The 27,621-nt window shown below is 39.1% G+C and overlaps 1 protein-coding gene across 6 annotated transcripts in view; it reads left to right on the plus strand.

Annotated features, from left to right (window-relative positions):
• MME (membrane metalloendopeptidase) overlaps nt 1-27,621 on the plus strand; it is a 92,206-nt gene that overhangs the window by 33,578 nt on the left and 31,007 nt on the right. For 5 of the 6 annotated variants that reach the window (XM_028504614.2, XM_036017581.1, XM_036017580.1 and 2 more), the window contains exons 4-16: nt 30-191; nt 1,148-1,228; nt 1,315-1,410; nt 1,535-1,653; nt 3,723-3,788; nt 14,487-14,621; nt 16,571-16,672; nt 17,959-18,095; nt 18,205-18,298; nt 19,467-19,595; nt 20,398-20,496; nt 23,033-23,113; nt 24,483-24,586. In XM_028504614.2, coding sequence (XP_028360415.1) covers nt 30-191; nt 1,148-1,228; nt 1,315-1,410; nt 1,535-1,653; nt 3,723-3,788; nt 14,487-14,621; nt 16,571-16,672; nt 17,959-18,095; nt 18,205-18,298; nt 19,467-19,595; nt 20,398-20,496; nt 23,033-23,113; nt 24,483-24,586 — 1,405 coding nt within the window. Of the gene's footprint in view, nt 1-29; nt 192-1,147; nt 1,229-1,314; nt 1,414-1,534; nt 1,654-3,722; nt 3,789-14,486; nt 14,622-16,570; nt 16,673-17,958; nt 18,096-18,204; nt 18,299-19,466; nt 19,596-20,397; nt 20,497-23,032; nt 23,114-24,482; nt 24,587-27,621 lie in introns of all 6 variants that reach the window. The other variant, XM_036017584.1, reaches the window with a different exon arrangement.

A 27,621-nucleotide genomic window follows, 5' to 3' on the forward strand; every position in this document is an offset into this window, starting at 1 on the left:
TTCATCTCGTCCTTCGTCTGGTCTTGCAGCTGCTCGACTCATCCAGAACATGGACACCACCGTTGAGCCGTGTTCAAACTTTTTCAAATACGCCTGTGGGGGCTGGCTGAAACGCAACATCATTCCCGAGACCAGCTCCCGTTACAGTAACTTTGACATCTTAAGAGATGAACTAGAAGTCATTTTGAAAGGTTAGTGAAATTCGTGCCTGTGCATCAAAGATTTCTTTCTTAATCTATCCATTTTTTTGAGATGCAACCCTTGGCTATTGTGGGTAATGCTGTACAGGATTAGAGTCAGTAATCCCTCCAGATTTTGTGGACCACTATCTAGTCCCATCGAGCCTGGTAGGCACTGAATTGGAGATGTTGGCATCTCTTGGCATGCCTGCTTTCATGTGTGGGAACACAAACCATAAGCCCTATTATCCCTAAAGATGGCATTTTTATGCTGTTATACAGAAAAAAATGAAATGATTTTTACTAACCACTACCTCCCTGGTCTTTCCGCCGTGGCCCTGTGTTGAAGCCACTTGAAGACATTCCCAAGACTTGCCTCCCCAGAGGGGTGTGTTTGTTCTGGCCCCGCTAAGGCACTGTCCTGGGAAACTGAGACAGTCATGTCTAGTCCCCTCCTGTCCATCCTTTGTTCTTCTCCTCTGGCAGTTACTTTGAGAAAACAAGTGTTGCTATTTTCTAACATCCAAACAAGTAAAATAATTCATTTAATTTGGGGGCATGAACGGTACAATCACACAAAGAGAATTATTTTTCAGCCATCAAGAGGAGTATCATATTAAATTCCAAATTCCTCTGTATTCTTATTTGTTCTCTTTTTAATCTCAATTTGAAACCAAAGTAACTTATCTGTGGCAGGGCAGTACACCTCACTGTTCAAAAAAAAAAAAAAAAGATAATCTAGTCAAAAACACTTTCATGTAAGGTAGCTGATGAAAGTAACTCTCAGTTCCGCACTAGGAATGGTGATTAGGTGAGGGGTTTGGTTTCTCCTGTAGGGTTTTGGCAAGGGGAGGGAGTGAACATACATACAAAGAAGCAAGTTTGTTACTGAAGCTCTGTTGAAAATGTTAATTACTGCTGCGAATGAGCCATTATATTAATGCATTTTCTTAAATGCCCCATTTCAGATGTCCTTCAGGAACCCAAACCTGAAGATATCGTGGCCGTGCAGAAAGCAAAAACGTTGTACAGGTCTTGTATAAATGAATGTAAGTGTTCCTCATTGTGTTTCACTAAGAGTGTGCTAAAATATGCATAGACTTCTTAATACGTTTATTTTCGTTGCTTTCAAAAGCGGCTATCGATAACCGAGGTGGAGTGCCTCTACTCCAATTGTTACCGGACATATACGATTGGCCCGTAGCCACAGAAAACTGGGAGCAAACAAATGGTAAGGCAGTTTTCCTTCTTTTTTCAAAAAATAGTAATTTCCAGTAAGATCTATGTTATTATATTATGGTAGCATATTATGCACTAAAGCTTCTAAAGATGTACTTTACCTTTCATTGTTTTAGGTACTTCTTGGACAGCTGAGAGAGCTATTGCACAGCTGAATTCTAAATATGGGAAAAAAGTCATTATTAATTTTTTTGTTGGCACTGATGATAAGAACTCTGTGAACCATATAATTCATGTAAGTTTCTGTGGCTGTCAGCCAAAGTTACCTTTAAATTGTAATAAAACTTCCACACACATTGTTGTTATTGATATTGAGAAATAATGCACATGTTCATTTGAATTACGTGGGCAAGGTGGCAATAAATTAATGCTCTGTCCCTGACATCTAGATTCTCAATTTTGAAAATATGTTCTTAATGCTGTATTTTAGACATTCATCTCTCCTTTATGGTTCGTTTGTTTTAGATACTGCTCCTTTCATGAAACAAATATGAAATGAAAGACTTCAGGCCCCTCCTACTTAGAAAAAGTGCCTGATTTCTCTTTCTGTTCCTGAAAGGACAGTGGAGAGTAAAGCAGTCTGGAAACCAGAAATTCCTAATTGCTTCCAAAGAGAACATAGACGAGGGATTTTTGAACACAGTTTTGGTTCTTGCTAAAGAATGTCTGTACTTTTTTCTCACTTAGGGTAAATAAGATGCCATTCTTTTCAAATGGCTTTGTCAGATTTTTTTTTAATGTAAGCCATTCATTTAGGTTTATCTAAGGTGTCACCTAAAACACGATTTATTCTTAAGGAGCGTGTTTGGAACAGACTAAAAAATGTATAAAGCTTTTATTCACTCTCCTGTAAAAGAAACTAAACCAAAAGTTGCAGGTCACAGAATCACATTTACGTCACTGTGGCATAAATCTTCATGGTCAGTTATTTAAAATTATGGAAAACATTGAACCCGGCTCTCTTTCACAGTGGACCCTTTCCTCCCTTCCTAAGTCCTCTCCCTGGACTCTCGAATGCCAGCATCCTGCGTGAGCATCACGAGGGGACTGTGTTTTGTAAAGAAGGAGCAGAGCTCTCCTGGCGGAGATGTCTTCTGGCTTCTCCCACGCCAGTCCTCTGCATGATGTTTCTTTTGTCCTGACCTGGTCCTTCCTGCTAGGATTCTCTCTTTAACCCATAAATGCTCAGGTTTGGCCCCGTGCCCATCTTCTTGTTTTCTTGAAGGGCTCAAAATATGTTATTATTAAATAATAAACCAAGACATATTTATCCATGATTGACTATATCAAACTGTTCAGTTGAACATCAAAGACAAGTTTCCCCTATAGCCCTGACCGGTGTGGCTCAGTGGTTTGGACATCGTCCAGCAACACGAAAGGTCACCTGATTGATCCCCAGTCTGACCACATGTCTGGGTTGAGGGATCAGCCCCTGGTCAGCGCATGTACAAGAGGCAACCAATCCATGTTTCTCTTTCACATCGATGTGTCTCTCCCTGTCTTTCTCCCTCCCTACCCCTCTTTCTAAAAATAAATGAATAAAATCTTTTAAAAACATTTCCCCTGTACCCACCTTCTTACCATGCAGTGCATAAAAAGCAACCTCACGGGGCTGCACGCATGTCCAGATAGCTCCCTCTGGGTATGGAGTGACCAAGAACCACAGAGCAGACCTGGGGTTCGTCTTTCACACGCCCAGCTGGCAGCTGACATCCAGGGCACAGCAGCTTTGGAGAGAGCCAATGAGGCATCTTCCTCATCCCCCTGGGTTAGGGGATCTCAAAACAATCTCTGACAAGATTCCACTAGCTAAAAATCCTACACTTCCCACAGAGGTTTTCCACCTTTTATTTTTATTGTGTCCCAGTGAGGGGTGTGAGTAGAAGAGAATGTCGCCCAGGGATACATACGATAAACTCTCAGGAAGCGGGGTGTCTTGTAAATGTGTAATGTGGAACCTCCTTGGTCCTAGATTCTCATGTGTTTTTGTTCACCTGCACCTTCTGTTCCGCATTAAAATCCTCCCCAGTATATTTCCTGTTCAAGTTTTCCTTGGTTTGTCTCAAATATCTGTGGCACAGTCTCCCAGGTTATCTAACTACCCCTCCGTTCAATACTTTGAAGTAGTGTGAAAACCATGTCCTAATTATATGTCCACTCAGTGTGTGATCGTTACCCTTATAAACAGCAAGAGAGCACTTGCTGTTTAGAAGATCTTGGCTCACACGTAGATAGGCATGCTCGTGTTTTGTAAACTGTTCTGTGTCAACTGGCTTATTTTCTGCTTTTGTATATTTTTCATAGATTGACCAGCCTCGACTTGGCCTCCCCTCCAGAGACTATTATGTATGCACTGGAATATATAAAGAGGTAAAAAAACTCGACAAAATAAAACTACAGAATCATCTGGTGTAAACTTATAATTAATGAAAAAGACTAAGGCCAAATATGTGTTCTTTATGTTCTTTACTTCGGACAGATATTTAAAATCACACACAATAGTGAGCTCCCTTTGATAGAATGAATATTCTCAACAGAATGAATGAAAGTATTTTTAAGGAAATTTGCAATTTCTTTATTTGTATCTTGGTTTTTAGTATCTGTCTATGACCCATTTTGAAAAGTCAATTTTAAATGCTTTATTCCCCTACAAATTGGATCATTCAAAAAATGAACAGATTAATCATGGTCTAGGGCAGTACCAGTGAGGACTAAGGAACGGTCCAGTAGGAGACACATCATACCCTGTAGCACCAGAGCCTTCTGATTTGACTTTCAGAGGACTGCCCAGAGCATCAAAAACAGACAAACTTTTGCAGACCCTCTGACTTTTCCATCGGTCAGCTAGCCAAGGGCTGTCATGCCCCACAGAACTGCTGGACGGTTGGCAGGGGGTGCTTCTTTCCATCCGCCCGGCTTCCTTTCCTCAGGCTGATGTTCACATGCTCTTGCTTGTCGACGTAAAGGAACAACAGAAGACAATTTGGCCATATGATACATTATTAGATATTTGGGGAAGGTGTTGGTTCTATGACTATTGTCTTCATGGGCCAGTTAAGTTTACCTTCGATGATCCTCATGGGTCACAGGATAGTGGTGTGGCTGAAGTCAGCCCCTAGTTAAAGTTATTAGCTAAATATGTTTATGCTGAGTATGTAGTTTGTGTAATTAAATTTAAATAACACGGAATAAATTCACCGCAAACTAACTTTTTTGAGTGGCTGCACAATAGTGAAATGGACATAAATATATATATTATAAAAGGTCGCAACAGCACAGTCACGTGGGCGTGGGATTTGAGTTCACTGCAGTCCAGTTAGTGTGTGGGTCGCAGCTATTGGCTTTCGCAGCTGGCCAGCTGCTTCCTATTGCAGAGTTGAGGGTGATTGAGGAATTTTGGCTCATTATACTACACTTTCATCATCATCTCCTGGAATGCTTTTCGTATATTTAGAATTATGTCCTAAAACCAAATCAAACTTTTTCAATCCTAAAAATATACATGTATTTTTTTTTATTTTCACATTTCTGATACCTGGCAGTTGGTGTACACATTTGACACACTCAGTTTTCTTATTTGTTGCTGTTCTTCCAGAACACTTTTGTTAAGATGATGGTGTGTTTGTGCATTTTACATTCAGTGCTGTCTCATAATTGAGAACAGGTTACGAATCGGTAATCATAAGCTTGATTCTGACATAAAGGCATTTTTGCTCAACTTGCAGCTTTTTGTTTGTTAGGGTTTTTTTAAATTTGGATTGGTTTCCGATATTTTAAAATGTTGGGAGATTCCACTTGGGAATCCAGATTTCTTGAAAATTTGTTGGAATGGGGCCCCCCAGGCCTGCATTGCCACATGGCAGCAGTGAGACCGAGCTGCCTCGTGTCACCCTCTTTAGGTGGGTCACTTGTTCCCTAGGTTTGAGCGGTTTTTGTCTGCATGATTCATTGGTTTATGTTTACTTCCTGGTCCCTCAGGCATTTGAGTTCGTAAATTAGTTGGGTCCTGGCTAAGCTTCAGCAGCAAAGAGACCTGAAAACACTGTAGCTCAAACAAGAGAGAAGTTTATTTCTATTTCCTGTTATAGTCCAAAGGTAGGCAGGAAGTTCAGATGAGGTAGGGAGCTCCGTTCCATGAGAATGACCAGGACCACAGCTTTCTTTGATGTTTGACCTTAATAGTGTTTCATATGAGTCTAACTGGTCAAAGTTGGTTCACTGGTGCCTTATTCACATTTCAGACTACCCGGGGGCGGGGGGGAGGAAAGTTGGCAGACAAACCGTTTCTTTTTATGCAAGTGATGAAGAAGTTGTGTACATTTCATTGGTTAAAACATTCTCATGTGGCCACAACTAAATTTTAAGGAGGCTGAGAAATGTAGTCTTAAGCTGGGTAGTCATGTATATGCTTTGTTAAAATTCAGTTTGGGGGTGGAAGGTTCTATTAGCAAAAAAAGAAGGGGAGCTTGAATGTCAACAGCGTGTAGCAGTCTCTGCCTCAGTCGGCATCCACTGGCCAGGGAAATACCACACTTGTTGTCAAGTAACAAAGTAGGGTCAGTGATATATTGTGTTTACACAGCTTATTGTCCCAGAACACTCAGCACAACAGTAATAGAACCCCAGGTAGAACTTGTCTATTGCTCCTTCCATTACATCTTTCCACCTTCACCAGAGTAGCACTTCATATGAGGAGAGTTTTTTAGATGAGAAAATGATTTAGAGAACTCAGGAGCACTTACAACCTTGGAAGTTATTATCAGTCAGATTACGTGCCATCCAATGATCTGGATTAGACTAGCAAGCACACAGCACCTGCTGCCGTGCCGGCATCCCGTAACCATGGCTCTTTGGTCATCACACTGTTTCCCGCTGACCTCAGACCACAGAACACTTCTCAACCCCGTGCTCCAAAATACAAGCAACCTCCTTCCGGTTGAAGGCAGTTAGTTAGCATATGAGAAAAAGTCTAATTGTCATCTTGATAATGAGTAATTACTAGAATATTTCTGTACCCTTTCCCTCTTTTAAAACCCACTCTCTTGGGGAGTGTTAGGGGTAAGAGGAATTAATTTGTTTAGGCATGCATGGAAAAAAATACAGTTTTCCTTATTTCCCTCATGATATTCACTACTCTTCCCCAGTCATTACCACCTGAAGTTCCTCACATAGTTTCCTCTGCATCCCCAGCCAGCTTTCAAATAAAAGCTACTTCTAGTTTGCCAGCTACCTTACTACCTTAAGTATTTTTTTCTGTTTTATTGCTTCACAGAAAAAACTGGTGAAAAGTTTAGGATGACAAGATAATATCTAGTGAAGAAGTTATGTGGTAGAGAAGTTAAAAAGCAGGAAGAAATCTTAGTATCAGTGTATCAACGTATTGCTGGTCTTCACTGTGATTGTCTCACTTATTAGCTTTTACGTCTACTATTCCCTCTGCCTGGAACTCTTCACACACACACACGCCACCTGTCCAGCTCTCTTCCCTTCTGCTTACCCTTTAAATCTAATTTCAAATTTTGCTTCTTCCTGAAGGCCTTTCTTGGAACTTTTGACTAGATACCTCTATGTTCCTATAGTATATGGGTTTCTATATATTTTTTAAGTTAATGTGGTTTTTTTTCCTAGAACACTATCAACTTGGTGGGAGCAGTGCTGTATCTCACTTATCCTTTGCTTTGCTCCCAGTACCCAGCTTAGTTTCTGGCCCTTAGTAACTATCACATAAATATTGTAGAATCAGTGGATGAATGGCTGAGGGGGAAGATGGCAGGGAAGAAAGAAAAAAGAAGAGAAGAACCCAGTTTTGTTAGGGGTCCCTCCTAGTTCTCACCTGGATTCTTGAGCCAGTGTGAGCTCCAGTGCATCCATAACTAAGGGAATACACTCCCTGAGCATCTTATAAACCATGTATTCTTTTTCTTCTTTTCCATCCCTGATACAGTCAATTTGCCTGAAATATTTACATTCAGTGAGTCTCATACTTTTGCAGTCCACTTTATCTTATTGAAGATAACCAAGAGATGTTTTGAAAACTGATGTGAGGTCACCAACTTTATTTTTTCCAAGAAAAGTGCTGTCTCTGATGAGAGAAATCTTGCTTCTCTGCCTTCTAGGCAATGATTTTCAAACTGGTGTGGAGTCTGGCTCTGTATGTATGCCTCAGGAGCTGAAAATAAGGGAGGTCACACCCCCTCTTTGATCAAAAGCACCTTAATCTGTCCTGACTGAGGTGGCTCAGTTGGTTGGGTCTCATTCCACAAATCGAAAGGTCACTAGTTCGATTCCTGGTCAGGGCACATGCCTGGGTTGCCCAGTTGGGGCACGTGCAAGAGGCAACTGATTGATGTTTCTCTCTATCTCTTTCTCCCTCTCTAAAAATGAATAAATAAAATCTTTTTTAAAGCACCCTAACAAGAGATCTCTTTGATAAAATCATTCCCTAAACTCATTCCCCCAGGTTCTTTCTGATCCCTCTTTATGGGCTATATAGCTCCTCCAGGGAATGAATCATCTTCCATAATTCTGAAACCTCCTGTGAACAAGAAAGCTCATGCCATTTCACAGGAGTATTTTTTCACTTCTGCTACCTTAGGAATGGAATTTTTGTGTTGTGATGTGGCAATAACCTGGCAAAATACCTTGTTTCATGATACTACCACTAAAGAATGAAAATAGAGAATGCATTTTTTTCCAAGAACTATATTGCACCTTGATCCTTTAAGACAAAACCTACTTTACTCTTGTTAAAAGCCCTTTCAGATTTATTATGTGCTTTTATTCTGGTCATTTTAAATGTTATATTTTGAGAATTGCATGTTGTATTCCTCTGGTTTTTGTTCTAAAGTTAAATAGCTCAGTTCCTTTTTGTTCTCAGTTTTGTTCTCTTTTACTTCTCACTTAAAGAGATGGAACACGTCCTAAGGAAACAGAAACCCAAAGATTTATATTCTTCTATTTTTTACATGACAGAGTTGTATGTTTGCTTTAATAATTAAGTTTACTTGTGCACAGACTTTAAAAGTTAAATGTGACATTAGAGGATTTAGTCCAGCCTCTGATTTTACGATGCAGGAACAAAGACCCAAAGAAGTAAAACAACTTGCTTAAAAGTCATTGATTAGAAGATCTATGTGCTAGCTAGAAACGTTCATTGTAAGTAGTAGAAATCTACTCTGATTAGCTCAAATTTTGTAAAAACAAATGCTTTTGTTTGTCTCACTTTACTGTGAAGTTCTAGGGACAGACCAGGCCTGGGTGGTCCCCGGGGTTCAGTCAAGTCATCTCGCCCTTTCTCCTTCTCTAGGTTCTATGTGTTTTTGTGTTGGCTTCCTTCTTTAGCACTCTGTCTTCGTGTGGCATCAAAGATGGCCATTTGTAGCTTCACAATCCAGAAAAAAGACACTCCATCTGTCCTGACATGTATCAGTTCCTAAGAAGGACCCTGATTAGCCTATTTGAAACATCTGCTCTTCCTTCAAACCACCACTGTGTCCAGGAAACTGTGTCCTCTGATGAATGAGTCACTAGTGCCAACTCATCTTTATGACCCAGGAAGGGAGAACCCTTGATTGACAGTTCTACCAACAGGAACCAAAATAGAGGTTCCTGCTATAAGATAAGAGAAAAAATAGCGACTATAGCCCACTTTGCTATTTTTCTGTCTCTTGGTTTTCAGTCTAGCTTTCCTTCCAGATGGTGCTGTTTCTACAAAACACCTGAGAGCAAATCTCATTTAAAAGTATTAATTAAACCAGCTCGTGTGCATGACACAAGTTGCCAAACAAGACTAGATAAACACCATCTTATTCCAGGGACTTATAATGTAATATTGGTAACTCGGTGTTGTGCAGGCCAAATATGTGTATTAGGCAGAAGGCCATAAAGACATCTGTGTGAACATCTTAGACAAGTGCATACACTAAAAAATTGACATGTCTTACCTGTTTGGATTTACCTGTGTGGTTCTTGTGGTGTGAAGCTTCCTTTCCCAGGAAATAAGCAGAACTTCCTAAATGTCGTGGTAGAGGAGCTGATCTCAAAAATGGGTTCGTTGATGAGTTTCTCACGCTGGGTTGCTCTTGTTAAAGAGATAAAACCTGATTTCTGAGGTACTCTGATTATCTGGAGATGACTTAATGACACACTGCTACCTTAAAACATGTACGTAGTGAGATTTAAAACAGTTCTATCCCTTACAAGGGTATAAATTTCCATGCTAGGAAAATAATATTAAAGATACACATTGCCCATAAAAAATAATCATCCCATTTATGAAATTTTAAAGTGAAACTACACAACTACCTCCTGTGAGGCAGTACTTGTATACTGATTCACTGAAAGGAATAGTGACAATGAGATTCCTTGAAAAATCACCCACCTTTAGAAGAGTCTCTGAACTCAGTATTGGGGTGACTTGGAATTGGTCTCAAAGCTTCCCTTTTTTTAACCTCTTCGGCTCATCAGGCCCGTTATCTTGTCCTCCTTCAAGGGAAACCTGTAGGTTGGGAACCCAAAATGTTTGACTCTAATTGAGTTATAGATCTCTTGTTCTTATGCTCCGTGTTTGTCTGAGGAGGTAGAACCAGGATAGTGGGTTTCCAACCTGAAGACCACCTTGTGTGGGCCAGTGACTGGCTCTGTGTAGCCATACCTAATGTACACATCCATACTCCAAGGAAGTTCATCACGATTTGTTTTACTTGTGTACACATCAACAAAATATCTGTTTGAGCAGATCATTTCTGGGCTAAAAGAAACACGAGAAGACCAGTGATCCAACAGATGAGAGCCTGAGGAGGTGAGGTCAGAGTCCAAGTGTAGAAGCGATGGGATATAATGCCGGGGAGACTGGCAGGCAAGAAGGATGCAGAGTCGTGAGGAAATGTAGAGCTCTTAGAAAAACTGGGGGCTCACGAAAAGTGAAGATGTTTTAGGAGTGAGTATAAAAGGCTTGCAACATGGCCAGGATGATCAGAGGCCAGAACAAGATGCCCAGGCGTATTCTCTAAGCCGGACCTGCTCAGGGACGTGCATGAGCCAAGGTCGCAGCCCTGTAGGTGAGCAGGTACAAGCTGAGACTCAGTTAGACCCAGGAAGGGTTTGGTCTGCCCACTGATCCAAAAGATAAGCTGAAAGAAACTGCTCTGGGCTAGGGCTGAAAGTAATTGTCTGATGCCGTAGGAAGTGAGTGAAGCTTACTTAACACACCTAAAAATTAACTTCATTTTTTAAACATTTAACAGATATCCACTGAGCTTCTACTGTGTGACAGTTACTTTTCTACGCAACAGGGAAAGCAGAGAAATAAGAAAGAAAATGTCCTTGTGCCTATGGGACTCGTGTTCTACTGGGAAATGACAGGCAATAAAGAAACAAGTAAATTTAAGGAAATGAGATAAGTGGAGATAGTAGTTTTATGAAGGAAATAAAACAAGGTACTATAATACAAGGTGAATGGCTGGAGTAGGAGTAGGTAGATAATTTAGATATCATTTTATTTGGTTTAAAAAAAAACACTCAGACTGCTTGGTTGGCTTCAGAAAACAGACCCTACAGGGGAAACTTCTGACCTCATTCTGCCCTTCCTGGGAACTGGGTGACTAATCGTCAGGAGGTTCACCCAGGCCAGGTATCTGTGTGAACAAAGCATAAAGGAGCTTTTTTAACTTGGGGCTTAGTGACTATGACAAGAGAATTTTTTGAGAGTGACTCAACCAAGTTTGTAAAGAAGAACTACATGCAGCTTTCGAAGCACAGGCAACCAACCTTAGAAGTGAAACAATAATTTCTCATGAATCTGCAGGTTCTTCAGACAGTCCCCATGGCAGTCCCCAGTGGATACTTTTCACTCCTGTTTCTCTATCTGTGTGTCCTCTGTGTGTTCCTCCAGAAAACTTCTTGTGTAACACTATTAAATATCCCCCAGAATCAGTGGCTAGAAATAGTAGAGTTCTGGAACTTCTCAGTCACGTCATGCTTCACATTATGTCAGTTTTCTCCCTGAAAAGGGGAAGGCAGAAAATTGGTAAGAGCCGGGTGTGCTGGAGTAGAATCTTTGGTTGTTGGCACACCAGGATACCCAAATATCAGCCAATCTGATGGGGAGGCTATCTGTTCTTCCCTTGGCCTTGCTGTTATGTTAACAAAGAATCTGAAGTTTGAGGGCCAACAGTCAAATGGCATTGCTTCCTTCCTCTGTGGCAACTCCAACAAATATCAGCTTTTGTATACAAGCTGGAGGAGGCAACTTCTCAACAGAACTAGTGAATACATATCATTGCTTGGTCCTGCAAAATAAAGATAGCTCTAATTAGAGTAATAATTCATGGTGTTGGATGTTGCTAAAGATCACCTCCCTGATACTGTGTAATTTAAAAACTCACAAAACTGCTATTACAGATTTTACCCAACTATTGTCATCTCTGAACCTGCTAGTATAAGCACTGGGATTTACCATGCTTTATTGTTAAATGAAGGGCTACATAGATACTCAGGTGGGTGTCTTTTTCACAGGATTCTCTATATCAAGGCTTGAACTAGTTGTCTTATGATTCAAAGATGGCTGACTCTGGCACTTGTCCTAATAACTAATTGCCGTCTTACTCACACACACACACAAACGCAACACTGAATTTCAATTTAAAAAATATTCTGCCAGTGTACTATTTGCATGTTAAAATATATGTAGATTAGTTTTTTCCAAAATTATGACAATTACAGTCATTTGGCATTTTATACATTTAGAAGTGGCTCGAGGATGGAAGTTAAAACCTTCAAGTCGAATCACATCTTGTAGAAAAGATTTAAAAGCAGCAGTAAGCCTGTGTGTTCTGACAGCTGCTATATAAATTTGGAAGCTGGGGAAGATAATCAAGATATTAAGACATGATTTAATCAGTCACATTGGAATACTTGCCAGGTAATGAAGCTCATTAAAGGAAGCAGTGTATTCCAAGTAGCTGTATTAGATATCCAGGCATCCCAGAAGCTAGTGCTTCATTTTCTGGGAAACTTGACCAATGCAGCAGACTAGAAGCCTCGTGCGTCATCTGCGCCTACCTTATGCCAGGTTCCATAGTCTTGAGATACATCTATAAGGATGAAGATACTGGAGTAGAATCAGTCTGCAGAATCAGCAAAGTGCAAGAGAGCATTCTTGTTATTGTTTAAGAAAACAATGTGATACACAAAAAGCATCCCTTATAGAGTAAGAAAAATCTTGTAGGTTGATACTGAAAAATTCAAATGACCATTTTCTTCATAGTCAGTCACAATCCCCTGATGAATGTAGATGAATTTATAAGATTTGAAGTAGTTAATTCAAAAACACTGCATGCTTATGTTTTAGAATAATTGGTCCCGTGAAGTATGAACTCAGACATATTTGTTTACTTCAAAGTGAAACAAGAATTCTGATTACCTTTGAGTAGGAAAAGGTTAATTCAAAAACACTGCATGCTTATATTTTGGAATAGTTGGTCCCATGAGGTATAAACTCAGACATAATTGTTTACTTCAAAGTGAACAAGAATTCTGATTACCTTTGAGTAGAAAAAGAATAGAGTTGACATGAATACACATAAATATATTCTATTATCCTGTACCTTAGTAATTAAGTTTCAGTATAGACTCACGGCTGAAAAACAGTTTGTTTTATTGAGCATCAAACCCGTAGATAGAGATGCTAGCTACACAGCCCCTGCATCACAGAGCATCCATGGGAGAGGGAGCCCTCTCCCCAAGGAACTGTTTACTTAGTATTTAGTAAAGGTTGGGGAATACCAGTATCTAAACCTTATATAAAGGTGTCCTCTGGACTTTCAAATTGGTAATAACTCTGTACATTTTGCCGTTCTTGCTTGATAAAACATTTTCATTTCCTTATGAGTTTTATGTTTGTTTAATCCCTTTAATGAGTCGCTGTAAATTCAGATGTGATTTTGTACTCACAGTGAATGTAGCATACCCCTATTGCTGGTAATCAATTGGAAGAGCTATAAAACTCTCTCGCAGCTGTGAAAGCGTTAAGCACCGAATAGCCTTCCTTTGCATTTACCCTGCAACCAGATCCTAGAAGCACAGACAAGCCCATGGATCCCAGACTTGCGTGGCGTAGCTCTTGTAATCATGTTGTCTGTCATCAAGCTGGTGCTGGGAACTTGAGTTTTGAGTAAATTTTAATGAGGTGGGATCATGATTTATCATAATTGTTGATAGATAATAATGGCTAAATGACAATGGGTTTAGATTTATGAAAGTGGCATTCAATTTCCTGGAGTTGATGCCACTCTGAACTTAAATAAGGCATTTATGTATTCTGTAAAAGTGTGATAACATAACTTGTTTACAGCTTACCTTCACAAAGTTAAAATGTATTTGAAGATAAAATGGAAAAAAAATGGGAGTCTTAGAAGAAAGCTGATGTCCAAATCTATGGTATCTTAGAAATTTTATAGTAGTGGGAGCCAACTATGGAATTAACTAAAGGCCACAGGTTTGTCTTGGAGAAGCTCATAAGAATGCAGTCTCACTTTAAAAAAAGAATACTGGTTGGCCAGAGGAGACGAATATAAAGGGGTCCTGATAATATTAATATGAGCTTGTGGCCATCTCATCATGAATGTGTGTGTACACACACACACACACACACACACACATATGCAGAGAAAAGCTGAGAAAAGGAAAGTTGGTAAAGGAATAAGTTACTATTTAAGAAAAATACTAGGTTAATATTTATCAAGTAGTTTATAACTGAAGTCTTATTAAGACATTGTAAAATAACTTGACTAAAGGTTGAAAATTACAAAATAGTCATAACCAAACCATTATGAATCACTTAGCACTTTCAAAGTGATGCCTTATTGTTCTGTTCTAATTCAGACACATTGACTTTCTAAGAATCCATGTAGGTCATTTCTTTTAGGATTTAAGAAAGGATATCTGTTTTATTGTGCTTTACCTGTTAGCAGAAATTAATATGGAATTTAAAATAAAATTTTGAGTTAAAGCACTGTGATGAATATTTAGAAGTTTTGCCAGCAATTTACTGTTACTTATTTCTTACAGGCTTGTACAGCATATGTGGATTTTATGATTTCTGTGGCCAAATTGATTCGTCAGGAGAGAGGACTGCCCGTAGATGAAAACCAGCTTTCCCTGGAAATGAATAAAGTTATGGAATTGGAAAAAGAAATTGCCAATGTAAAACACATTATCTCTGATACACTGAATAATGTCAACCACTGCTTTTTTCTTTCTATCCTATTTTAAGTAAAAGGTGCAATTCCTGAGCCAAGTGATAAAAACGCCTAGCTTAGTAAAGGACCATTAACGTTAAGAGAACCTTTGGAGCTGTAGCATTTTATAATAAATTGGGTCCCTGACATCTGCGAGACATATTAAACTTAATAAATGTTAAACTAGATACACTTGTTTAATAGGTAATAATTACCTATCATAAATGGATTACATCATAATTCTAACTACAACCTGTTGGTTTCGATGTCCTTGAAACTCAGTATATATTTAATTGCTAAACTTCAGCAAAGCTGTTTTTGTCTTAATAGGTGCAATTTTACTTTTTTAAAAAAAAGTTTATAGTAATTGCATAGATTACCTCTATCCCTTGGCTGAGAAGTATTAGCTCCTGAACGTGGTCATGTGGCTGTGTGATGTCACTGAGTTCAGCCTGCCTGTGGCACAGGGGAGGTCTTACAGGAAGAGTCTATCAGCAGAGTCCAAAGGGGATATTCAGGAATTGCCTGTAGCTCCATGTGAACTCTTGGAGTCTGAGTCAGCTTTCTCTTGTCTGAATGGGTCTGCCGCCTCAAGTGAGAAACTCTGTTGAAGCAACCTCCAGGTTACTGATTGAGCCCACGTTCGGTTTCGATCTAGCCCCACAGAGTTCTCTCTGACATCACAAATAACAGCCTGTGCTCCTAAACTCCATCTACTTGCCACTGCCACCAGAATCTTGAAGACTGAACATTTTTAAAGACACTTTTAGCTTTCCTAGGACTAATGAAACCAAAAACCTCCAATCAGAACCAGGCTTTGCCTGCAGTTGCAGTGGGATGAATGGAAGTGTGATGGGTTACATTGTGGCTCTGTGTGGAAAACAGAACTATTAGAGGAGAGTTCTCTATCAGCTTATTACCACTTGCACCTTCCCAGACCATGTTCTCTTCCAATTATCCTCAGCTTTCCAGTAGCTATATCTCAGAATTATTTGTGCCATTATCTCCTCTGTTTTAGACTCTGAGATTGGGCTGCTACCTTAGTCATCTTTGAATCACCTATGCATCTCTAACAGTATCCAGCTTATCGTTGCATGGAGGAGATGTTCCATAAATAATTTTTAAAGTAAAAGCAAAAATAAGCGACGTAAAGGGGAAATTGGAGCAATTGTCACTGAAAAACAATTCCCATTTTAAAGGTTGACCCTTTGTCTCTTCTCACTGAAAATTGCTTTTACTCATTTTGGCCACTAGTTGGGAAGTTGTCACTGGTATTTTTTTCTTTTTATTCAATAAAAAAAATAAAATAAAACTGGATACAGTTGAGCATAGAGCACTCAACTGGTTAGGCAGGACATAAGGACAGTCACAAAAGTACACATACTAGCACTCTCCTCCGATAACTTGCAACCTAACCAGGAGTTTTCTCTGATTCATTTGCTTTAAATTCTTGCAGAAGCATTGTGGGGGTTTTTTTCTGTCTGAATTTTAAATGGGACACTGAATGGTAGTAGTAGATGGTGGGAAACAAGATTTGAGCAATACATTGGAGGTGACTGTATTCAAAAAAGTTATTACAATATGAAACAGACAGACACAACTGGGCTGTCCCTCAACCATCGAAGGAAGCAGGCCTACAAATATGGCTTGTGTGGTTTGGCCGTTTTCAAAAATATAAAAGGATTTTGAGAATTTTTACATATAACACTGCAGCCAAATCTTGATCACTGTTACTTGATATACTTAAAATACCTTAAATTTCACTTCTTTTTTGATATGACAAAATAAATTGCAAAACAAGCACAGAACTTAAAGTATATTTACCTATCTCATATTTCTTTTTTCCTCAAATATAGTTGTATTTTCCTAAAGAATTCTTAGTTCTAAACTAATTAACAAAAATTAAATCCACAGGCTACAGATCAACCTGAAAATCGAAATGACCCAATGCTTCTTTATAACAAAATGACCTTAGCCCAGATCCAAAATAACTTTTCACTAGAGATCAATGGGAAGGTAAGTAGCAAGTTTTATGTACTCTCTTATTGTGCCATTTCTAAAACATAACATCGAAATGTTAAAATGGTTTCCTATTTATAGCAAAAATTGAATATCAAATGAATTTAGATCACACCAACCATTTGACTTCACTACAGGACCTGGAAAAAAATGATTTGAAACTATTAATATTTATATGTAGCTAGAGGGAATTTTAAAGGTAAAAGTCCTTTAAAACGAACTCTGCAATAATGGTGAGAGGGATCATAAAAAAGGGTTTGGGAAATATTAAAACTGAAAATCCTTTTGAAAGACCATTATATGGCCATCAGAATTGGATAGGCAGATAATAAATGCACTCAAGTCCCTTTCAACTCCTAAAAATATTAACTTATTCCTAGAACTTGCTCTGTTCTCATCAAGGCATCTGGAGGTGTTCAGAGCCATAATGGAGAAACAGAATGCAGGAAATAAGAGAACTGTCTTACAGATTCCGTTTATGAACAGAAATTGACATCTTTTTTCTTAGCTGAAATTTCGTTAGCTAGTATGTAATTATCTCTTTTGGGGACTGCACATGTGTATTTGTGTATTAGTTGGGGCACACAATCGAGAGAGAAAGCAGCAACGGTGGGAAAATCTACAAACTCCATTTACAAAGGCAAGATCCCAGCTTTTGGCTACTCCAAACCTAGCCTCTGAGCTGTGAAAGTTGCACGCATACACACCCGGTGTTGGCAGGGTTTTGTCTGGCGTCCCGGGACCCTTGCTGATGGCTCCAGCCTCGGTGATGGCTCTGTTGAGTCTGACTCACTGCGCCTCTGTTGGGGCTGTAACGTGCTTTCCTTCCCGGCAGGGTAGCCACTGAGATACATCACTGTTTGAGTGGCTGTTTATTAACATCCACTTCTAAAAGATAAACGCTTTATACCCACTTAAATTTTTGCATAAACCAAGGGAGATTTATTTTTAAAGCTACGTTTTTCTTCTTCTTTTTAAAATACTGATTAGACCAAGAAGATGACATCGAGCCTAATTTCCAGCTTAGAGGCTTTGCTTTTGTTCTTAAATGGTTGGCTTAATTCTGTTATGAAAATAATCATGTTGCAGAACTAATTTCTATTCAAAAACCAATTGAAACAAGTGAGGGAGAATCCCAAACAAGTATGCGACCGACAATTATGATAATGATACTGTGCTGCAGCTGACACCCTAACCGTGTCTGACCCCTAACCATAATTGAGTGTTGGAATCAAGAAGAGAAATTCATAATTACTGAATGTTTTGTGCCTGCTTTTTTCCAGCCATTCAGCTGGTCAAATTTCACAAATGAAATTATGTCAACTGTGAATATTAATATTGCAAATGAGGAAGAAGTGGTTGTTTATGCTCCAGACTATTTAAACAAACTTAAACTCATTCTTACCAAATATTCTGCCAGGTAGGTATATCACAGTGCCCATGTCCTCAGAGTTTACATTTAATATCACTCTTTAGAAGCTTTGCAGCCTCATCTTTTCTGTTGCTGGGTGGTGGGTTTTTTTATACAGAGATCTTCAAAATTTAATGTCCTGGCGGTTCATAATGGATCTTGTAAGCAGCCTCAGCAGAACCTACAAGGAGTCCAGAAATGCTTTCCGCAAGGTGAAGAAACAATCTCTCTTTTCTTAAGACTTAAAACGTAAAGAGGCACATGGTTATGAAGGTGCCATGTACACTGCTAGAATGTGGAGACTTTGCCAAAAGACAAAATGCCAAACGTTGATTGTTTTGCTCATATTTAGGCTATGATGTCTAGAAAAGCCAGTTTTTACGGGTTTTGCCATCCTATGTTTGTCTCCTGTGGCACCATGATTGAAATTCTCTGAAAGGGTATGCATTTCGTTATGTGAGCATTTCATGAAACACACTGGCTTGGTTTCTTTCACGTGTTACAAAGTAATCACAAGGATATCTCAGTTAACTCTAATCTTTTAGGTGTTTGTAGCCCACTAGATACACACACAGATGGACTCCATTGACGTGGACAATCCCCTGAGAACACACCTACCTGGAGACAACCTCAACGCCTTTCACTAGGCTGTACCTACATTTAAACAGTCATCACTCCAGTCCTGTTGTGCAGGGCGAGGGCAGAAGGGATTGAGCGAGGAGAAATTCTAGCGAACAGTTGGTGTCCGGTGCTGGACGGTGTCACGGAAAGGAAATAGCTCTCAGATTAATTGAAATTTTCTTGTTTTTACCCTTTAAAAAATGTAGACACATTTTTAAAATTAAAGAATGTAAAAATGGTGTTTTGCTAAATCTCCCTTCCCTAAGTTAGTCCCCTTAGTGGTACTTAAATTTACACACATTAAGTTCTTCTAAGTACTGGAAGTTCAGCTGAAACATTAAGAAAACAAGAACGGATTTTTTTGTATAACAGATTTCTCCCCTGGTGTGTTTGTCGAACATCATCTCCCATTTATGATTATGCAGTGGTAGCAGTGTTATTTTTTGTTTGTTTTGAAGGACTATTTTTGTTGTTGTTGTTGCTTTTTTCTAAACCTGTCTAGAAGGATATTAACGTGTAGTAACCAAAAGTTCTACGGGGACAGGCACTGAAAATATGCTTTATTTTCAGATCATATGTAAGTAAACAGTCCAATCAGATTGCATTCTGTCATAAGCAAGAACCTGCCTTGGGAGGAGAAGCAATGAATTTTGCAAGAACTTAGGAGACGTAAAGAATAGAGTCCTGAGAAATCTGTGCTCTCGCCGTGCTCCAGCCGTCTTACTCCTGACCAGACCATCTCCCTTCTCTCTCCCACAGGCCCTTTACGGCACCACATCAGAAACAGCGACTTGGAGACGCTGTGCAAACTACGTCAACGGGAACATGGAAAATGCTGTGGGAAGGCTTTATGTAAATGCAGCATTTGCTGGAGAGAGTAAACATGTGGTAATGTTTTCAGCGCGGTACATTATCAGTTATTCGTTTGCATTGATGGGCAGTTACACTTGTCCATAAGTTGGCCAACATTTTATTAATTGCCGGGGAGCTTCTGAATCATAATTTGCCATTATTTCATAGTAAATCTCATTCTGGTTTTGTTTCTGACCCTAATGTTGTTTAGTCCACAACCAGCTGTCCTTTCTCCAGAAGCAGTAGATTGTAGAAATAGTCACATGTTCTAGTGGAATAGTCATTTATAAACTCTTCAGTCAGCAAAATTACATGAGAATTAGTGTTTTCTTTTTTTTATTGTTGTTCAGTTACAGTTGTCCCCATTTTTGCCCCTGTTGAGTTAGAGTTTTCTTAAAAACCTAAAAAGTAAGCCCACATTTCCTGGAAGTGTAAGAAATGTACTCCATTTTTCATTGTTATTGAAATGAAAACAATGGAACTTGAAGGGCTGGTGAAATGCTACTTCATGTTTTACCAAACTACACACGGTAATGACAGCTAATATTTTGTGCTCTTCTTTTATGATAATGCAAATGATTACCTTCTAAATACGATTTTTTATTAATGTATAAAGACCTATTTAATCATAAGTATTGACAATAGCAATGTTGCTTTGCAAACATAATTATCTATCCACACATATCCATTTGTTCAGGTCATAGTTTGTCTATATATTTACATTTATTAATATATTATTGAGTCACATAAAGACAGATTATAGCTCTATTTTTTTTACATTTGTGCTAGAAAAGATTGACGAATGGCCTAAATTTGCCTTCCGTTCTTTCGGTTTGAGGTTGAAGATTTGATCGCACAGATCCGGCAAGTTTTCGTTCAGACGTTAGATGACCTCACCTGGATGGATGCTGAGACCAAAAAAAAAGCTGAAGAAAAGGTAAAAAGCACAGCAGGGCTAACCAGCAAAGAAAAAAATTCCTTTATAGAAAAATGTCAACTTTAAGAAAATTCAAGAAAAATATAATCAAGAATTACATAAAATTTTAATAAAAATCTGATCAAGGGCAGTGATGAAGAAAAGAATTGCACAAAATCAAAGCAAGTTCCTTCAGGATACAATGTCACCAAGAACAGTTTTCATGGATAGAGATTTTTTTCTATGATTTTTATTTTTTATTTTTTATTTGCAACCAAGCTCCTACTCTCCATGTCCAGCTCAAAACTTTGAAAGACCTGCAACTTTTCCTTTTTTTAAAGAGAGTCTTCAGAAAACAAGAGGAAAGTCTTCTGTGAACAAGTGAAGGATGAGATGATACTATCAGTGGTTCATAGTTGTCCTGCTTTTATGTAAGATAACTAAAAGGCCTCTAACAATGTCAAAAATATGTGCTTAATTTTTAATGCAAATTTCTAGATAAATTTTTAAAAACATACCTCATCTAGCTTTCTATATGATATAGGGATACAAAGAATACTATATTTTTGTTCAAGCAAATGTAAGGTGGTGCAATATTTGAGTTTTATAAGGTGATCTGGAGTCCCTTTTGTTGGGACTTGTATTATCTTGCCTAAGGAGAAAGGTGAGATTTCTAAGGAAATTTTAGGTTTAAATTTACTATGATCATTTGTCTTGATAATAATGGAAAACTAGAAGGAACAACATGTCCATTGAAAACTGTACGTGCTTTATGAGCTGTATTCACATGCAACCTGATTATTTCTCATAGTTAAGGTGACAGGAAGAACAGACCATTTTTTGAACTGATAACAGGAGCTCAGAAACCTATTATAATAAGAAAATCAAAGCTGTAGTCTAGTTCTCTTTCAGGCATAAATCACGTGGAAGGACTGTCATGTTTAGCTTCGGAGCCCTGGGTGCATTAGGTCTAGAATTGAAGCCCCACTGTATTTTCATCATTCTGACAAAGCCCTCGGAAACTTAGTCTGTATTTGCTGTATTCATGGTCTAGCTATCTGTGACATGGTTTCTGTTTGATGGAGCCAGTTGCATTGCTCTACGTCATCATTTCCCAAGGTGCTGTCGCAAAACACGGGACCTGCCAAATTGTTCCACAAAAGGGAGTTCCACGGTCAAAAAATTTAGGAAACCCTTCCTGCAGGAAGGCCTCCCGGATCCCACCCTAGTCTAGGTTATGTGCTCCTTGGGTGTGATTTTATGACACCGTACCTCACACTTGAGAGTTAATTTTATTGCCTATCCCTGGTCTTTACAGTAAGCTCTCTAGGGTGGGGGGGTTGGATTTTTGCCTGCCATTGAAGCCTCAACCCCTTACAAAGTACCTGGTTCATCATAAACCCTGGAGCATGTCTTGAATGAATAAATGGATGAATTAATTCCTCCTCTTGGACACTTAGAATAACCTAATTTTGGCTCCAAGAAGTCCTGCTTAATGTTATCATCACAGTATTTACCCAAAGTATTTGACAATAGATCCTTTTTATGTAGTAACTTCTATTTCAGTCAAGTTTGTGTCTCTCGGAACACTCTTTGGGGAAATGCCTTCCAGAAAATGAAGTGCTAATGAGAAGGGGCTGATGTGTAAGGAGCTGATGGTGTGGAAACCTGTGAGAAAGTGGGGTTGGCCTAACTGACCTAGTGACACATATCCTGTCCCAGCCACAGAGGAAGTCCTGGGCCACTGAAACAGATCTGTAACAACCCCCCATCTATTTGATGGCCTGATTTTCCAGAAACAAATTTAATTCATTAAGTTATTTAAGAGCAACATGAAATGATAGAATCAAAAGTCAAGTATCTTTGAGAAAATAAAAAAAAAATAGAGCGGTTAGTAAACAAGTGGTAATCATAAAAAAATAAGTAAACAATTGTAAAACAATAAACATAAAATCATAAACTGCAGTTAGCAAGTGGTAAATATGAGCTGGCATAACAAGGAAATCTCTTGCTCTTCACTTGTGTAATTAATGTCATTCTTTTAACTTTGAGAAGATAGGTGTACAACTTTGGAAACCAAAGGAGAACAGAAAAACTCCATGAATCAATATTCAGAAAGAATATTAACACAGAATGGATAGAAACCCATATCCATTTTCTCAGCCAAATCAGTAAAGTGGAAAGATAATTATAAGCTGTTAGAATGGAAGCTCTAAATATTAACCCTCCTGTAAACTGAAGAAAAATCCTTTCAGAGCAAAATTTCATGAAAGTACAATACCTGTGGCACATTGGATTGTCAAATTTCACTTTGGTTTTCTGGGGAAAGCTGTAGCCTATGAGGATGGGGCATGAGAAGCTAAATTTCAGACCAAATTTTTGTTTCTTTTGAGCCCCAGAAAGAAGCCACTTCAAAGATCTCTTTGTGTTGTCAGATACTCTTTTTTTGTAAACAATATGAGATCAAGTCATTCATTTGATATTCATGGGCAAATGACAATGTTTGCATTTAAGAGTTATGCAATCTTCCTCACATTCAGTACTATAATTTTCATAGGCTTTAGCCATTAGAGAAAGAATCGGCTATCCTGATGACATTATCTCTGATGATAACAAGCTGAATAAAGAGTACCAGGAGGTAAGTCTCTGGGAAGACTCTGGGTTCATGTCACCTGGGGCTGGGGCGGGGGGTGGGCAGTGTCATTTCTAGCTTTGGAGTGACAGCAATTATGTGAAGTAGCCAAAAACCATAGGTTTTAAATGTTATATAAAACCTTGAACACTGAAGACAGATATATGTTTCCGTTTTAGCCTTTTGTTTCATTGGCCCGGTTTATATCTGTTCTTTGGTTTCCATATATCCCACTTTAAGAAGTAAGAAAAATCTGGGGTCCTTTAAAGAGTATCAAGGGCAGACATCAAAGTGCTGAACCACAGGCAGAGCTCCGACTCCTCATCTCATCCTCTACAGGCCTGAAAACTCAGATCTTCAGGTTTCTGTCCACTTCCTAATTTTTCCTCCACTGGAAAAGCTGTGTCGTGCATTCTCTATTTAAAAAGAAAACAAAAAATAATAATACTTGAGAACCGGAGAGTATTGTATTCTCCTTTGGTAATATAACAAGGGTAAGAGAAGAGAGATGACTCAAGTCACTGCAGAACTGATTTCAGACTTAGCTGAGGATCTTGTTGCTAACCTGTGGTCACCACAACGCCTTGACACTTGGGTGACGACAAGGTAATTGTTGTGCAAATCAGAGATGACAGTGATTCCTAAGGCACTGACTGCTAGCCTCACATGGGGGCTTGCAAGCCACAGTGTACTCTCCTCCTTTTCTATTTGCAGAAAGGCTTGGCTGTTTTCTTTTAAATGAGCTGAGCTGGCTGCAGCATGTGAGTGCTGGCGGGCCCTCACAGCAGGGGCCCAGTGACTAAGCCCATAATACTCAAAGCTAAGCTGTGCTGGTTCAAATCCTGGCTCCACCGCTCAGTAACTTGCTAAGAGCATAGAATCAAAGCTGAACTCGGTTCAAATACCCACTCCTACACTCAGTAACTTGGGCAAGTGCACTTGTCCATGCCTCAGTTTCTGCAACTTTTAAGTGGTGGATAGCAGCCTATTTTTATAAGATTATTAAGAGGATTAAAAGAGCGTTACCTATATTTAAAATTCTTAGAATATTGCTTGGCATATACTAAGTACTACTAAGAATATGCTATTATCCCATCTGGTATGTAAAGATTAGTATCAACATAGTAAGGCTTGCCTGACCCTTGGTTTTATCTGATTAATTGCAAAAGAATAGACTGACGTGGTCATTCGCTAGAGCAGCCATGACCTATAATAGAGAACTAGTCTGATTAGAACTAAATTCTTCTCTGGTAAATTGTAATGCTCTCTGTTAACTTTATTAACAGAATTTGGAAAAAAAAATCCTCCCTTTTTTTAGCAAAAGTTTTGCAGATACTGGTATTAACATTTTTCCCAAATCTTTTATGTACTATAGTTGAACTACAAGGAAGATGAATACTTTGAGAATATAATTCAAAATTTGAAGTTAATCCAAAACAAACAGCTGAAGAAGCTTCGAGAAAAGGTGGACAAGGACGAGTATGTATATCCCAGTCTCTAATGTGTTTATTCGGAAGCAGTCCTTTCCTGCCCTTTTGGTTGGATTGAGAGAAAGAATCTGACTTAGAATACTGTTAAAAAGTACAATTGTCCTCCTCCTATGAAGTATGAATACTTTTAGGATCATCTAAGAATGTTATACTAAAGATGGGTCAGGGGTGTAACCAAATTTAAATTTGTGATTAAGGTGTGTTCCCAGGCAACCCAATTTCTTTGGTTTCTTTTCATTTTATTGCCTTTCCCTCTGCGTTTTGGGGGGAACCTGGTCCTCCAGAACACCTAATCCAAGTAGCCCATAGCTTCTTTAAGCCTTCTCTGAGGCTTTGCTTCTATACTCAGAATTTTCTTCTCACCACAGCCCCACCTTTTACTTCATTGGTAGGTCTGTACGTGTTATTTTGGTTTCCATATATTCCATTTTAAGAAGTCAGAAAACTATGGTGTCCTCTAAAGGGTATCAAGGGCAGACATCCAAGTGCGGAAGCACAGGCCGAGCTCAGACTCCTGTCTCCTCCTCTACGGGCCTGAAAAGTCAGATCTTCAGTTTCTGTCCACTTTCTAACTTTTCCTCGATTGGATAAGCTAGGTCGTGCATTCTCTACTTAAAAAACAAAACGATCTACTATTTGAGAACCAGAGACGGTTGTATTCTCCTTTGGTAGTGTAACAAGGGTAAGAGAAGAGAGATGGCTAAAGTCCCTGCAGAACTGATTTCAGACTTAGCTGGGAGTCTGGTTGCTAACCTTTGGGTCCGTGAGTCATTGGCATTACACAAGTCCACCCCTCCCTGGACTGTGACGTGTAAACACTTCTCTCACCCTAGTGGTGGCCAAACATGAGACATAAGCATCGCTGTCATGCATAGCCTTCACATGCTCTTTATCTCTGTTTATTAGTGGTTCATGTTAACATTAGTGGTTAACATTAGTAGTTCATGTTAACTATTGGTTTAGTGTTTATTTGTCAACTAAAGGGATGTTTCTAACATATTTATCGACTTACGTGTTTGTGCACTTAAATCCCTAGAACTGCTTGTGTTGACATCTCACTATGTTCTTAGCTGCTAGGAACAGGGGCTGTTCCTTTTGACCACTCAGCATAGGGCTGAATACATCAAAGATTTTCAGTTAAAACAATTATTGAATGATGAACGAGTGAAAACTAAATATACTGACTTGATTTCTGTGTAACTGACACAATAACAAACCAGTGAGGTGCATGGTTCCTGTATGCATTCATTTATTCTTCCATGTATTTATTTATTAAACCAATATTTTGGAATACTAAGTCTAGCTGTTATGGGTTCTGGGAGAATCAAAGGTAAACTTTGACTATATTACGTTCCAGTACAAAAACACAAAGTAGTGTTGAGGAGGCAGAATTCTCCCCTTTGCCCCTCTGGAGTTCTTATGGCTGGACTAATCATAAAATTGACCTAAAACCAGATTAACAGAAGAAAAATCCATTTAATACTTTTTAGTATGGGAGATCAGAAATGACACTCTGAGAAATGATGACCCAGCCAGCTTTTTATGCCTTTGAGACAAAGAAACAGTACATTTGTGAAGAATTGACAGGACAAAGAAACTTCAGTTTTTGTATTCATTAGTGGAAAATCTAAACAAAGTTTGGGCTGGGCCAGTAAATTAGTAAAGAAATAACAAGTTTTGTTGATACCGCTTTTTGGCCCTGAATTCCTTAACTCACAGGATAAGGATGTCTCTCTCACCTCCCTGGAGCAAGGAGGACACCTGTCACACGGAAGATTTATTTCCTGCATTCGGGGAGAGAAGGGAGGGTCAGTGTGCCCTTCTTGCATTGGCTGCTTGTCAAATAACTTTAATTCAAAGTAATAGATATGCCATCGTGGGATATTTTTAGGGTGGCCTGCTCTGGGCCCCAGCAGCAGGGAAGACAAGATGTAATAAGCTGATCCACCAAGAGGGAGATGTTGTGTCAGGAAAGGGACAGAGTGCAGTGGTCTCGATGACAGGAGCGTCCTCTCCTTGGTAAACCAATACAGTTCAGTCCTTCCACAACAATTCGAGCCATTCGGTTATCCTGAAAGGGAGCCTGGTTTCCTTTGCTGACCTCTGCGTTCACACTGGAGCAAACGTTGTGTTGCCTGGGGCTAAACACAGGGCCGCAGAGGTCGGGAGCGTTCAGCGTCCCAGCTGACAAAGCAGGAAGGAAAATGGTTACATATGGTTGGTGTTGTAATAGATTAACAAACATGTTCTCTAGAAACCCAGATAAAGTCACCAGAAAGAATACTCTGTGGGTTAAATGTATGCTCTGAGAAATTTCTCACAAGTCTGAATATTTTTATTTCTTTAAAATATATATATTTGCATTTAATCCTTGTTAACCCTGTAAATTATCTACTGACAAATAGTGTCAAAATATTCTTTATGAGAATAGCTAATACAACCTGCATCCCCATGACACAAGAAGATTTATTTATGTTTTAAAGGGGAAGATTGTTTTAATTTCTTTCCTTTTTATTGGATTTATGGGGGTGACACTGGTTAACAAAATTCTACAGGCTTCCCATGCACAGTTCTACAGCACATGATCTGTTCACTGTGTTGTGTGTTCGTCACCCCACGTGGAGTCTCCGTCCATCACTGTTTACCCCCCCCCCCCCCCACCACCCAATGCCCTCCTCCCTCTGGGAACCACAACACTGTATCGAGGTTCAGGAGTTTTCTCTCTTTCCTCTTTTTTTCTTTTTGCTCAGTCCCTCCAGCCACCCTCTTCCCCAGACAGCTGTCAGCCTGCTCTCTGTCTATGAGCCTGTCTCTATTTTCCTTGTTAGTTCATTTTGTTCATTAGATTCCATATATGAGTGAAATCATATGGTACTTGTCTTTCTCTAACTTTAAAAATAGTTGTTGAAATATTGCTTGATGTTTTCTTTTGAAGTTGATGTCGTCTCTTCTCCAAAATCATTTTGTGGTATAGTTTGCTCTTTTTACACCCTGTCATCACATGCATTGATTTCCTGAGTCCTT

This window comes from Phyllostomus discolor, chromosome 2 (assembly GCF_004126475.2).
Source record: "Phyllostomus discolor isolate MPI-MPIP mPhyDis1 chromosome 2, mPhyDis1.pri.v3, whole genome shotgun sequence".
In the NCBI taxonomy this organism is placed as follows: Eukaryota; Metazoa; Chordata; class Mammalia; order Chiroptera; family Phyllostomidae; genus Phyllostomus; species Phyllostomus discolor.